This window comes from Haliotis cracherodii, unplaced genomic scaffold, assembly GCF_022045235.1.
Source record: "Haliotis cracherodii isolate W230 unplaced genomic scaffold, xgHalCrac1.p SCAF_16, whole genome shotgun sequence".
In the NCBI taxonomy this organism is placed as follows: Eukaryota; Metazoa; Mollusca; class Gastropoda; order Lepetellida; family Haliotidae; genus Haliotis; species Haliotis cracherodii.
The window spans coordinates 277,825-293,288 of NW_027266271.1; the positions used below are offsets into that span (position 1 = coordinate 277,825).

Below are 15,464 nucleotides of genomic sequence, written 5' to 3' on the forward strand. Positions count from 1 at the left end.
GTTGAACGATTTCAGATTATGAATCATTCTGAGTTCGGCACTGTCCTTCTTGGGAACGATAAATATCCTGGAGTAAAACCCCGGTGTTATTTCTGGTAGGGCTAACTCCCGTACCGCCCTCTTCTCCACCAACCTGCTGAAGGCATTGGCGAGGATGGGAAGGTCGGTTTCCTGAATAGAAAGCTGCCAACGGGCAGCTGTGAGCGCCGAAGCCGCTTTTAGATCTAGCCGATAGCCGTACCGGATCGTGTTGACCACCCACAGGTTCCCAATTTTCCCAGTAAGTCTGGAGTCTGGCTCTGACAGGGGAAGGAAAGGGAGGCCTGACAGGTTGCGGCAGGCGCAACTGTCCAGGGCCGAATGACTCGGGTTCGCCTACGGGCCAACCGAAGCTGGCGCTGTTGGTACACGAACCCTGCAAGTGAGAGTCTTTTGGAGGAGCCCTTACCGTCCCTGAGACGGCTTAGGCTTCCCCCAGTGTCCCTTCTTCCCCCGAAAGGGCGGCAGGTTGCCCTTACCGGGGCCCACAGGGCAGAGCCTCTTCCCGGAGGAAGAAGACACCAACCCCTTGGACTTCCCGGCCGCAGCATCCTGAGGGGCACTCCGTTTAGGGGCACCACCCAGGCGTCTGTGCAGAGACCCTACCAGATCCAACGTATGCCGCGAAGCCGCGGAAGACGAAGCAGCCTGCTGTTCTTTTAGAACACCAGGGATCCGGTTATTAAACAGGGTCTGCGCAGACCAAGGCCGCGAAAGGAGCACCTCCTGGTTTGCGGCGTCCAACCCAGAGGAACCCTACACCGCGGGCAACGATCGTGAGGATCCCTAGAAGACAGAAACTTCTGACAGGCCCCACAGCGACAGGTTCACAGGGGTAGCAGGGGTGCTGGACAAAATGTCTAATTCCATGTCCCACATTGTTTTTTGAACAAAAAACAAAACATGGTTACAACACACACACCAAACATATTCACAAAACGTATATTTTCAGAAAGAAAAACAAACAATAATTGCAAATACATAAAATACATATAATATATATATATATATATATATATATATATATATATATATATATATATATATATATATATATATATCTTAATAGGTAATGCAAAAAAAACCAAGATATACCACTAAAGGTGGATGGAAGACATGAAGTGCCGACGCCATACCCTGTTAGTAGCGAAAAAGAGCGCGAAAATTTTCCAAGCTCCGTATTACGAACGCCCCGTAAATTACAGTTTATAGGACTAATAAACAGTAATAAATATCACAAAAGGATAGGCAGGAGGCGAAAAACTGGACCGTAGAAGGAACGCAAGTAGAGCAGTCACAAAAACGTCTTGCTAGGGTAAGCGAAGAGACAAGAGTGAAGGGTGTCACATGACAGCATAGGTGGCTAGGCACTTGCTACATGAGGTAATTGAGATATCTGTGGAAGATTTCTCTATAAGAGCAGTTGTAGGACACAACAGCCTCGGTATAACAAGTGGTAACGTATTACTTAATGTAATTAATAGATACATAGAGGTTATCACGCGAGTGTGTTTGGGGATGGTAAATATCTTGCATTAGGAATAAACATTGTATTTAGCAAGCCTTGGCCATCGGTCTGTCCGCTAGAGTAACTGCACTTTGTCAAAGGGAAGCTACTCTTACCCTAGTCTATGAGACGTCAAGGCCACTTTCAGATGTTGTTGACAGTTGGTCTGTCCTGTCATAACGTTAAGAAGTGTAGTCAGATGTACACACAGCGACAAAACAAAACAAGGTTAACAATTCAAACATATTTCTGCCAACTCCAACTATTTTGATTTGTGGAGAAGGTTTCGAGCCGCAGAGGTCTACAAGCACAGATATGGCTACTGATCCCGCTTGGCTAGGCCTCGTGCCCTCGCAAAATTGTTTCGAAATTTATATCTCCAAAGTTGCCAAAATGCCTCAGCTACGTCACAGTTAGACACTGATTTTCAGTTTATTAGACTGTTCTTTTGATAATGATAGCAATTATCCCTGTAGTTTATCCAGATTCCCTATGGTTAATTCTGACTTGATCACGAATGACGAGGACGACGCCATGTTTGTTTGCAAACAGTGAAAGTAGTCCCTACTTGACCTTTGATATTTGCATCTCTATCCGCATATGACCACAACGGATATCGTTTTGATCCGTTGGCTTTATCCTGCTGAGAAACCTACCCATTATATGATAAATATACTTAATTTTGTGATTTCATAAACATTAAGAAAAGGCAGGGGCATGTTCACGATTTTGTCTTTTTTTTAAATTTACAATGTCAGTCTAATCCGTGGAATATCACACAAACATTAACATGTGATTAACATGTTATTAACATGTACACCCGGAGAAACTTTCATGGTACCATTTTCTAAAGTCATAGTTCATTAGTCTTTGAAATAGTGAGTATATGATGTTTATTGTGGTTGTCAGCTTGCTTCAATTTGCAATGTGGATTTACACAGTGTGCACACTGATTTTTAAGTTACACATCCATAAAGAAGAAACATTGAAGTCAATACTTATAAATAAATATGTCAACAATAATAATTTCTGACTGCATATTTAATTATTAATGCACAAAAAACATAGACAACAATAAAAAATCAGTAACACTGTTCAGCACAATAATGCAACACAAGCCCCGCCCCTTCTATTATCATTTCATCAGGATGCAGTAGCCAATCAAATGACATGGAATGACTTGGAATTTATTTATAATGTGTTTGTTGACAATTTATCAGTGAACAAGAATGTCATTAATCAGGTGAGCTGAATACTTGTAAGCTGACTTTCACCCTGGAATGATCCAGACACCAAACATTCATGGGCCACATCAGAAAGTACAGACCAAGTTTTGCTGGAGGGGATTAATAACCACAATCTTTATAGTAAATATTTTGTAACTAATGATCTTGACCATTTCCTATATATATCATTCCCCAGAACATACTGATTATCTTATCATGACTAGTATAAATAAGCCACATGTAGACACTACATGTAGCACACACCAATAGTGGTACAGACAGGCCACATGTAGACACTACATGTAGCACACACCAATAGTGGTACAGACAGGCCACATGTAGACACTACATGTAGCACACACCAATAGTGGTACAGACAGGCCACATGTAGACACTACATGTAGCACACACCAATAGTGGTACAAACAGGCCAAATGTAGACACTATATGTAGCACACACCAATAGTGGTACAGACAGGCCATATATAGACACTACATGTAGCACACACCAATAGTGGTACAGACAGGCCACATGTAGACACTACATGTAGCACACACCAATAGTGGTACAGACAGGCCACATGTAGACACTACATGTAGCACACACCAATAGTGGTACAAACAGGCCACATGTAGACACTATATGTAGCACACACCAATAGTGGTACAGACAGGCCATATATAGACACTACATGTAGCACACACCAATAGTGGTACAGACAGGCCATATATAGACACTACATGTAGCACACACCAATAGTGGTACAAACAGGCCACATGTAGACACTACATGTAGCACACACCAATAGTGGTACAGACAGGCCACATGTAGACACTACATGTAGCACACACCAATAGTGGTACAAACAGGCCACATGTAGACACTATATGTAGCACACACCAATAGTGGTACAGACAGGCCACATGTAGACACTACATGTAGCATACACCAATAGTGGTACCTAGTACCCAAGCACCCCTGTCAGTTTGTCAGTTTGATCTAACATTCTAACATATACTGCTCCTTACATTGTGTTATATAACAAATCAAATGTATACAATGATAACACGATACACATAATTTGAGCCAAAACACGTTCATGGAAAAGAATATATGTTGTAGACATTCATCAGTTCTGCTGACCAGTGTGAAACACTTTGAGGCTAATCATTTGGTAGGTCAAACAAGCACCACACGATCTGCTCCCACACAACTATCTAGAGATCAGCAAACAGTGACCTACAGCAGAAATACCTCTTCTTGTTGATCAAAATACATATTAAACCTTGACATTTTATCACAGCTTCCAACTAATTTCTACACTACATATATTCATATAAATACTAACAACATATGCAAACATGATAGGAGCTACCACACACATTTGTTGTTTGTTTGATAACTTTGACCATACTTCTTGGAAATAGTCCTATCACCTAACTCTTCAGAAGACAGCAAGGTATTTCAAGATGGATTGTGTCCAGTTTAAGGATATTTGTGAACAAAAAAGATTCAAGAATATCTGTTGTACAGATGCCTTCAAAATCGAGGTGCAAGTGAAAATAGCCACACTGCTATAATCCCTTCATTTCCTTCATTAGATCCTCTAGACTCTTCTCTGTTGCACCAACCGTTGATTTGTTGTCTGACATCTGGAAACAAAGCAATAAGAGTTACTTCCCTTACCATGATGGCAAGAATAACCTTGTATCGTAATGGCACATTCATTCAGAGTCAAGTTAGCATCCTAACATATGACAAAGCAATAGGTTGCAAAGAAAAATAATAGTCTTATACTAATCAAGTTTCTAATGAACTTTTTTCTATTGAATTGAACTTTTCTATAACAGACCCTAATAACAACAAACGGGTGATAATTAGTACCCATTTCAAAGAGTTGACTACACATCAATTAGGGACGTACTCCTCTGGTCTGACAACTGATGAACATGTAGCAGGGCATGGAGTCATCCCACAGATGACATCCTTACCTTGTCAGTGTAGTTTGAGTCCCATCACGGGACAAGAAAGTTTTATGGCTGCTTCATCGGCATGCTACATTTGGTAATGGTATGTCCAGCCACTGGGCTGTTAGGTAAAACATAAGGCAGATCTGGATGGTAATGGTGAAGTCTTATTCTTAATCAGATAACAAGGATAATGGGAGGGTCGCTGTTAACAAGAGTCCTCCCTCCATCAAGAGTTCCTGCACAATGCATGAGGAGGGCAGATGAGACAGGAAGGTGGACAGGAAGCGGACCAAGGGGCCAATCAGAAGTAAAGTAGCATCTGACAGGTGTCAAAGATGCTTAACAGTAATGCGAAGTGGTGCACATATATAACAATAGATAGGGGGAAGTTAATATGAAGGTAGAGAGGTGAGGTGAAATTAACATCGCATCCAAAATTAGTGCATAGCTCTGTGTGTGTGTGTGTGTGTGTGTGTGTGTGTGTGTGTGTGTGTGTGTGTGTGTGTGTGTGTGTGTGTGTGTGTGTGTGTGTGTGTGTGTGTGTTTAGCCTCTATAATGCCAAGCACAATGCAGGGTAGCCACAAGTACCCTCTTTCAACGTCTTTTGGTATAATGCGGCCGAGCATTCAAACCCCTGCCCTGAACTTCTGCTCTCCAGGCAGATGCTCTACCACTAGATCCCGGAGGCGAAAGGGAAATAAATCACAATGGGTATCAAAGTTGAATTTGTTAGTTGGCTGACATTCAACTGCAGACAAGGACAACATATGATGAGCACAACCAGACATGATTATGGAGGATTTAAATTAAGTATATATCATGAAGACTATGGGATGATGAGAGGGTGGCACCTATGTAGCTAACTCAACTAACTTAGCACTGCCGGGCAGAAAACAGATCACTGTGCATGCAGGCTTAATTCTCAGCTAATTGGGGGTATTCATTTTATAGACCATAAGTAAAAGGTTCATTTCATTTACCTTCAATGTAATTGTATTGATTTGAAATTAACTGAATCTGGAAACAACAGTAATAAGGCTCTGTAGATCATTGGCCATTCCAAATAAGGTTGTTGTGGTGGCCATGATGGTTTGAATTCTGTGAGCTCTCTCAAGGGACACCAGTTCTTGGATTGTTTGTTTGTTTGTTTGTTTGTTGTTTAACGCCACACTGAGCAATATTTCAGCTATATGTCGGTGTTACATAAATAATCGAGTCTGGAGTCACACAATTGGGTTACAATGACATGTATCAACCAGGTCAGCGAGCCAAACCACCCGATCCCGTAAGTCGCATCTTACGACAAGCAGAGTCCCCTTCACAGGCCATTTCTTGGATATAATACACAAGATTTAAACTTTGTGAAACTAGTAAAACAAGACAAGAAGTGAGCAGGGCTAACTAATATTCCCAACCCCTAGTACAACATATTTCTAAGTTCAAAACATTAAAAGAGCAATCTTTTCTCAGAAAATCGACTTATCAAAATCAAAATTTGCACTGCACCTCTCCTATAGGTATAAAAAGGGTTCACCAAGTTTGGAAGGATGGAAGGACAAACAGAATTTCTTGGCATAAAAGGGCATGTTTAAGGCCATAGGTGGGTAAACATTTTCAATATGGCTGACATAGCTAGCGTGCATGTTATAAACTTGGATCCGACTACTGTTGCAATAGCTGTGATCAACCATGTTTCATCTTTCAAGACCTTGCGTTTCTTAGAGGAGATGTCAAATATGTAAAAGTTTACAATGGATGAAAACTGTGCCACAACAAAATTCTCTTGACTTTCACTTGAGCTAAAATGACTATTCATCATGTTTCTTCCTTGTATTACTTACCTGGTTTTGGGCAGGTTTTGTATATGCAACTGTAACACCCTTGGTCAGTTCTGGTACTGAGCCCTCTGCAGCTTGCAATTCTGCCTCTGTTGTCTCAGAAACCAACTCTATTCCTAAATTAACAAATTATGATATTTTACAAAAATGTTGCTACAGTTAATAAGAGACAAATATACTCCTGTCAGGACACTTTCACAGATCTGCTACAGTTAATGAGTGAGTGAGTGAGTATGGTTTTACGCCACTTTTAGCAATATTCCAGCAATATCACGGCGGGGGACACCAGAAATGGGCTTCACACATTGTACCCATGTCGGGAATCGAACCTGGGTCTTCGGCGTGACGAGCTAACGCTTTAACCACTAGGCTACCCGACCGCCCCACAGTTAATGAGAGAGACACATACCCCTGTCAGAACACTATCACAGATCTGCTACAGTAAATGACAGAGACACATATCCCTGTCAGAACACTATCACTGATCTGCTACAGTTAATGAAAGAGACACATACCCCTGTCAGGACACTATCACTGATCTGCTACAGTTAAGGAGAGTGAGTAGTGTATGTAATGACAGTTCTGCCGCAACTCCACTGGAGCCAGATTTATACCCAATTACTATACTACAGAAGGAATTTTCTATGCAAAAATGATGATGCGATTCAAAGATCTTCATGAGATTAAACTAAATTGTAATGAAAATATTCTCTATTATTTTTACTCATACGCATACCATTATTTTGAACAAAGTGATATTCAACAATTTTACTGAGTTCTTCATTCATTTTACTAGACCAGACTATATACTCTTTTTCGAAATTGGAAAGAAACAATTGATGACCGTATTTGGTTGGTTTGACATCACTGATATAATATATACCTTGTGGTAATTCTCTCCATTTTATAATTATGTCCCTGAGCATAAATGTTTTTGTTGACATTATCATAGACTTATGTAAGCATTCATTTAATGTGATCAAACAATCTATTTTCAATCTCCAACCAGTTCTTTGGTTTTGGCACGGAATAATTGATGTGCTTGTTGTCTCCCCTGTTCTATGAACTTTTTTTTCTCGTCTTCACTAATACCACTGGTCTCATGAGTATTGGATCAAAACTCCTGCTTCATTGCATTGTATTTGGTTAGTTCTGATAACACTAGACGAAACTCCTCCTCAGGTTTCTTACAATCAGCCAGTGCTGTTGAAATATGGTCCTCAATGCTGTGCACTTTGCTTCGGCAAGTATCCGAACATTATCATGTTTTAATGCTTTCTTTTGCAACTTATGAGAAATGAATTTTATTGTTATTCCTGCCAGTCCTGAGACTCCAGCGGCTATTTCCATACCAAGTACGATAGGCGTGGCGATTATAGTTGATGATAAACCAACACCGGCTACACCGAGTCCCATGCCAGCTGTTACAAGCGCGGTGTCAACTCCGTCCAGAGCATTCACGGCTATGCGATGTTTTATGTCGCATATTTGATGTAATCGAAATCCATCAACAGTATCCATCTTTTCAAATGCCTCATCGAGCGCCAGATATAAGCTCATAGTGTATATTACGGTCATATAATAGTCTTTAATTGATCTTGCTTAAATGTTTTGAGAGTATACATCAACCTTATCAAATGAATATTATATGGCAAGAATATCTTAGTAAGAGAAATGCTGTCACTTTTAATAATTTGGACCCCCTCAAGGGTTGCAACGGGTGATGCTCCAATATGAATACTGCGATGTCGACGCTCATGTTTCTTGAGCCATTCAACCGACAGACCTGGTAATATTTCGAAAGCATCTACCGGTACATCTCCGAACAAGACTTCAATAATGAGCGTAGAAAGATTAGGTATTGCACTCAAGTTATGCTTAATATCATTGAATTCAGTAACCAAATTTAAACTAACATTTTTTACTGCCGGACGACTATATAACATATGACCTGGGTTTTCTGGCTGGGGAGAGACTAACACACTTTTTTCGTTTTGATGGGATATAAGCCCCGAGTACGATTCCACTATTCATTATCTTAGTTAAATTATGTGCCTTACCCATCAACACATACGGTGGGGTAATGACGATATTCAGTAGCCACTCAATGTTTGCTTCGACCATAGTCCATTTATTATCATCAGAGTGAGTAAGATTGTACGAAGTGATTTTTTTAAGGAGTCTACTAACGTCGACATCGCTTAAATCTCATAGATTACCTGTGAATGTAACTTCTTTCCGCTTGTATACATTATCTTGTAAGTGTAAAGCGTATAACTTACCATCGGTACCGGGTTTACCGAATCCTTCTGTGTCTCCGAGATCGGAAAGCGCAATTGTATTACATTGTCTGAGTGTTCCAGGGCCTGATGAATCAACCATTATTTATAATATGAAGTGTTACACTCAAGTATCCTATATGTACAGGTTGGTGTTTTACAACTAATACAGAAATTTTGAGGTCTGAAATAATACCACGCTTTAATTTTTTATATTGTAATGCTGATAAAGATTCCGTTCTACCACTATTATATTTTTCATCTTTGACTGGAATAGATATGAGTAAAGTTGAAGGACTTTCGGGTTGAATATTATCCGTCGTGCTTATCTGATCAAGATGGATGCACAACTCTTTATAGGGAACTAAATCGGGTAATTTAACTCCATGTCGTGTTTGGTTGGATCATATAAATTTTTGTTTAGGAAATCCAAGTGATTCTTCTAAGTTCGTAAAAAAGCCATTGTCTTTTCTCCAGGATCTCATTTCAGCACCCCATTCGACTCATTTTGTGTGAGAATAACTCCATTAGGCTTAAAAATTTCATCATTGAGGGAGCATACGCTGTAATACCCATCAGGTATAGTAATGGGTTCGCCAATACCTGATAAAAAAAGCCATATTATTTCTTCTCACAGCATTTATATTGGTCCACCGCAAATAATAGGTTACATCGCATAAGGCGACTTCAAGTTGACTATCCGAATTATCGATAGTATGAAGCAGTTGAATAGACTGACCATTTGTTATTCCCGGGAGTGTAACATACATAATAAATATACAATGATACTATATCATAACTTAAATATGAAATCAACCATTATTTATAAAATGGAGTGTTACACATTTAAGTATCCTATATGTACAGGTTGGTGTTTTACATCTAATACAGAAATTTGAGGTCTGAAATAATACCACACTTCAATTTTTTATATTGTAATGATGAGAAAGATTCCGTTCTACCACTATTATATTTTTCATCTTTGACTGGAATAGATATGAGTAGAGTTGAAGGACTTTCGGGTTGAATATTATCCGTCGTGCTTATCTGATCAAGATGGATGCACAACTCTTTATAGGGAACTAAATCGGGTAATTTAACTCCCTGTGCTGATGTCTTGATTACTGTTATATCTCTGAGTGCAAATCTAAGTGTAACTGCTAAGTTCATGAAAAGCTTTACATCCTTTTCTCCAGCTTTTAGAATCAGCATCCCATTGGACTCATTTTGTGTGAGACTAACTCCCAAAGGCTTAAAAAATTCATCATTGAGTGAGCATATGCTGTAATACCCATCAGGTATAATGTGTCGTTTTCTATTTATCATTATCTGAGTATTTCTTCTCACAGCATTTATATTGATCCACCGCCGGTAATACGTTACATTGCATAGGGCGACTTCAAGTTGACCATCCGAGTTATCGATAGTATGAAGCAGTTGAATAGACTGACCATTTGTTATTCCAGGGAGTGTAACATACATATCAAATATACAATGATACTATATTATAACTTAAATATGAAATCAACTTATATTACTTATCAGTTGATTTTAGTAAGTGCCTCTGGTGCTAATTTTTTTGTTGAATTCCTTGATATCTTTGAAAAATACAGGTTCACGGCAACTAGCGATAAAATGGTGCACGATTGGTTCCACAATCCAATGCAATTTTGGCAGAATCAGTTAAACTTTGCCATATGGTGTGCCACAACAGGATGTGGTGTATTTCTTTATGCCCAAGGATTTGAACTAAATAAGTCTGTTTTATCATTTCACGTGTATTATCAGATTAGACGTATACTTAAAGAAATTAGTGCACCATTACCGCAGGATCGAGCATGGAATGCATCAAATAATCCGTACAATAGGTCGGCATTCCAACGTATTTGTCAGGAATTTAATATTTCTACGAGTAAAGATTGGCGTATTAAAGGAATTAACCATGGTCTAGGTGTTCCGTACAGCGGATAAAAAACTGTTAAAGAAGAAAGCGATGATTTAGTTAAAAAAACTCATCAACCATTCGATCCATTTAAGTTGTTACAGAAAAACAATCTTTTTGTAAGATTGCATAATCTTAATCATGTCTGGGAACTCTCGAGTAACGATTGGAGAGGTTCTCTTATGAGTTTTAAGGGTGGTTTGGCTTATATTGTTACAAAATTTGTACATCTGAACGATACCGCAAACGCTTGGAATGAATTTCTTAATGATAAAACAGAAAATAATTTTACTAACCCAGGAGTTGTAAGAGTTAATGAATCAATAAGAACTAATGTAATGACAATTCTCGGTGCACAATCGCAAACACGAACATACATTATTGGTTCTGGGACAGCGCTCGATGCACAAAAACAAGTGCCACCACATATAGCGGCTAAAATCAACAACATATCGATGAAAAAACAGCACTTGTAGTGGGTGGAGTTGCAGCTGGTTTACTCATGATTTGGTCAGCGAACTGATTTGGTTAAATAGTTCTTAATGAACTGATTTGGTTAAATAGTCTTTAGCAGTAGGTGGAGTTGTGGCTGTTTTACTCATGATTTGGATAACGGATAAGTACAACAGCCCTGCAATTGCTACGATCAGTGCCCACAAGTTTTGACTAAGCCATGTGGTGGTCTTAGCTAATAAATTCAAGAGCCAGGAAACTATGCTCCCTATTATACCGGGAAGTGCAGATGCGGCTTTTCTAGCGAGCTTTCCTAGTGCTGAACCTAATGCTTTTAAATGCTTTTTTATCCACTCTTTTATACCCTTTTTATCAGTAGGGGGTGTACCACCTCCTGTACCACCACCGGTTAACGCGAGAGTCAAAGTCAATATAATAAATCCCAATGCCGTTAAAATACTGGCAATGGTTATTCCCTGTTCTCTGAACAATATTTTAATTTTATCGGCCAGTGTAGTGTCATCGTTGAGGACTTGATTGATAGTTTCTCGAATTCGACTGATTTGTGAACGAAGTGCCTTTCTATTACTCGAAGCTGCTTCGAGGCAGGCCGATCTTTCGTCTTCTAAGTTACGCAATCTTTCTGCAACGAGACGTCTACTGAATTCATCACCCACCTCTTCAAGTTTTGTTTTCTCATAAGCTATATGCTTGTCGAGTTTGGATAGCTTGGCTATATTATTGATGAGTTCTCCCTGCATTGTTTGCATTGCCTTGTCAAGACCTCGTAATTCCCTAATACTGAACTCCGAGGATGGTACCTGTAATGTGGAATTATCGTAGTAGGTATCCAAGATTTCTCCGAGTCCGTCCGAGGCCACCTTCGAGCTTCCTTTCAAATTATCTATAGTACCGAGTTCAGTACACACAGTCCGAAGAACCTTAGTAGTCTTTTTCGGAAAGTTTTGCTCGTTGTGAGTAGTTCACAAAACCTAATTCATTACGAACAATGTTGATGTCGTGTATACTGGCTATCGTAGACAAAGCTAGGGGCTTACGAGTACGAGAATTCATAAGATCAATATCAGGTTTGCTACTCAGTCGCAATATTCCTTTACTATCTAATTCAAACTTTGAATATTCACGAACAATAGGACTAACATCTTTAAAGGTATCGTAATAATCATTGACGGTTGATTGTAAAAGTTCATCGTTAAGATTCTTGCCACCAAAGCTGGTTTCATCAGTACCTCTTCGATTGTACTAGGGTTATCAAAATCATCTAGATTAAAATCATCCATTTTTATATTAAACATAAGGTTACATCATTTCAATAAAACAATGTCTTCGCAATACGGACGCAAGTTAAACCCACAACGTAGACTTCGAGATCCATAAGGGGTCAAAGCAATTCGTCAGTCTGTAACTATAACTAATAACGCGAGTACCATCGATCAGAATCAAACGCTTCTGGTTCACTTTCCTAATCTCGGTGCACACGATGTGTTCCGGGAACTGTCCGACTAGCATTTACGATTATTTTGACTTCTGCCAACGTTAACAGGGAGCCTGTTCAGAACATAGGTCGAGCTATCGTTAAGAAAATCGCGATTAAAATTAGCGGTAATGAGGTTTTGAGTATCGACGATAGCGATCTATACTATTGTTACATGGATCTCTGGAGAACAGATAAAGAGCGGGAAAACTTACAGTACCAAGGTATTTGTAATAAGAACACATTGAGACTGCGTGTAGATGCTTCTAGTGGTGATAGTACCGTCGTTAAAGATCAGGCCGTTGCCGACGCATTAGGTAACCGATTCTATATTCCCCTCGACTTTGAATTACTAGATTCCCACATGCCCTTTTATCAAGCATCCCTAGTTAATAGGTTAGAATACGAACTCACTTTTAATGACTACAGCAGAGTAATCAAAGTCACTGGGGATGAAATGGCTAGCTATTCCATTGACAATATCTCGCTGGACTATGACATGATAATAGATCCCGAATTAGCCAGACAAATTCATAACCAGTATACAGGAAGTTTAGCCATTTTGTACGATCGCGTGCTTCGACATCGAAAGATCACCAGGAACAAAAAAGATACGACATGGAATATCAATCTAAACGTCCCCACGAGATCGTTGAAGGGTATTTTGATGTTGTTCAAGGACCCCTCCGATGCATTTAAAAGAAATACCGAGAAGTTCTACAATCCCAAGATTACAAAAGTAGAATTGACTATTGAGGGCGTTCCTAATCAACTATATAGCCAAGGAATGCTAGCGTATCATCAATGGGATGAGATTAAAAAACTCCCTTCTATAAAACGAAGCCCAGAAGTTAACGCAGTCGTGAAAGATCCGTCTCTCGTCAAAATTATAGCAAATATAGCAAAATTATAGCAAATATAGCGAAAACATTCGATGAACTGAACATGAGCGGTTAATATGACATAATGTGGTTTGAAATCCTCATTCTTTCGCAACAGTTTTTTATTACGGGATGTATTGGATATGCCATATTATATTATGTTAGACTTAAATATCTCCTTAGGTATTACATTATGGAATGCGACGAACTCATCGAACAAATGCTCATCAACATCAAAGAATCTCATCAACATGCAGAAGAACCTATGACAGATAAATCTTTAGATAAACATAGAGAAAGACTCGCCGCTTTGGTAGCCGGTGGAAAATGTTCCCAATATTTTGGGAAAATTATACCATCGAAAAAATTGATAACATGACCGAAAAAGAAATTTAAAAACTGTACGCGCATTACCAGTCTAGACTGGGAGCTACCATGACTAAAACGATAGGTTATATTACAACTATACACAATCGTAGCTAGTACGTTTCTTCCTATCCCTGCAGAACATCGAGAACTCGAGAAAGACCCATTCATTGAACATGTTATAAGCTCAGTGAGCTGTGAGTTTTATCATAGATACGGAATGTTCTTAGCTCCACTCACCACAGCTTTAATAAAGGCTAGGTATTGTCAATTTAAACATACGTGCCCACTTAATAATAATTGAGACTCAACAGATTGCGGAAACACAATCACAACAAGTGACACCACAACAGATTGCAAACGAGGAAATAATAACCCCGATTGCAACACAAACACAAGAGATAGTGAATGAAGAAATACAAACCATTGCACCACAACCACAACCACAACCACAACCACAACCCAGAGTGACGAGGAAGAACCCAAAAAAAATCTCGGCTGGAAGAATGGGCGGGCTTGCGCACAAAGCGAAACTAATGAATAATTCAAATATTGATCTGATTAAAACTTGGGCACTAGTAGGAGTTGTTGCTATAGCAGCTGTATGGTTGTTTTATAAGACCGGAGAAGAGAAAACGTCAACCCTGATGTCACAACAAGAAGTTCAATTAGAGGTTAGCCCTCATATATTGCTATAAGAAGCATGACTACTCCAGTTACAGACGGTAAAATGTTGGTAAACGCAACGTATCATTCAGCAGTGGTCAGCGGCTTGGCCATTGGCTATGCCCGTATAGCTAAAATGATTACTAAAGCCACACCACCCAAGCTAGATTTTAATGGTTATGATATTGGTATGATGATTCTTCATATAGGATTGGCTATGTCAACAAAAGATATGCTCATCAAACAAGGGCTTATCCCGGAAGATATCATGAAGTAATTAAACATTTGAATATTTTATATTCATATAAATATTTGAATATTTTATATTCATATAATATGGCATCAATTGCAATGATGGTTGATGGAGGTGTTGTTAAGGCTCTAGCGTAGACAGGGACATTCAATTCAAATGTTTAAGGATATCGAATCTGCCATGCAGATTATGGGAAAAAACCTGACCCTATGCCGAGACCAACAATGAGTCAGTTTAATACACCGTCAGAGGAACAAAAAGACTGCGAGGTAAAATTCATAATATGTGGGTTGACTGCTGTATTGATTTTAGGTTACACAATAACTACGCATAAACCATGACCAAGTAAGGGCTGGAGAGCGAGTCAGAGTGACTGCTAATCAATAAATCACCAGTGGAGATGTTAGGCTGGGCATGCATTTAGACAAATGATACTAGAAGTATATATTTATCACAATGGCGAGAGGCACATCAAGATGTAAATTCATACGCATTGGCCGATCACAAATTTTTGTGGAAAGAGCTGTATGTCAGATTTTTGTGGAAT

At 39.3% G+C, this 15,464-nt stretch overlaps 1 protein-coding gene across 1 annotated transcript in view; it reads right to left on the minus strand.

Moving 5' to 3' along the window:
• Positions 1 to 1,129: 1,129 nt before the first annotated feature.
• The window catches only part of LOC139463724 (ubiquitin-like modifier-activating enzyme 5), a 96,996-nt gene continuing 82,661 nt past the window's right edge, over positions 1,130 to 15,464 (minus strand). The window contains exons 11-12 of the mRNA XM_071244975.1: positions 6,586 to 6,698; positions 1,130 to 4,425 (exon numbers count right to left, since the gene is read on the minus strand). Coding sequence (XP_071101076.1) covers positions 4,348 to 4,425; positions 6,586 to 6,698 — 191 coding nt within the window. The 3' untranslated portion in view covers positions 1,130 to 4,347. The remainder of the gene's footprint in view (positions 4,426 to 6,585; positions 6,699 to 15,464) is intronic.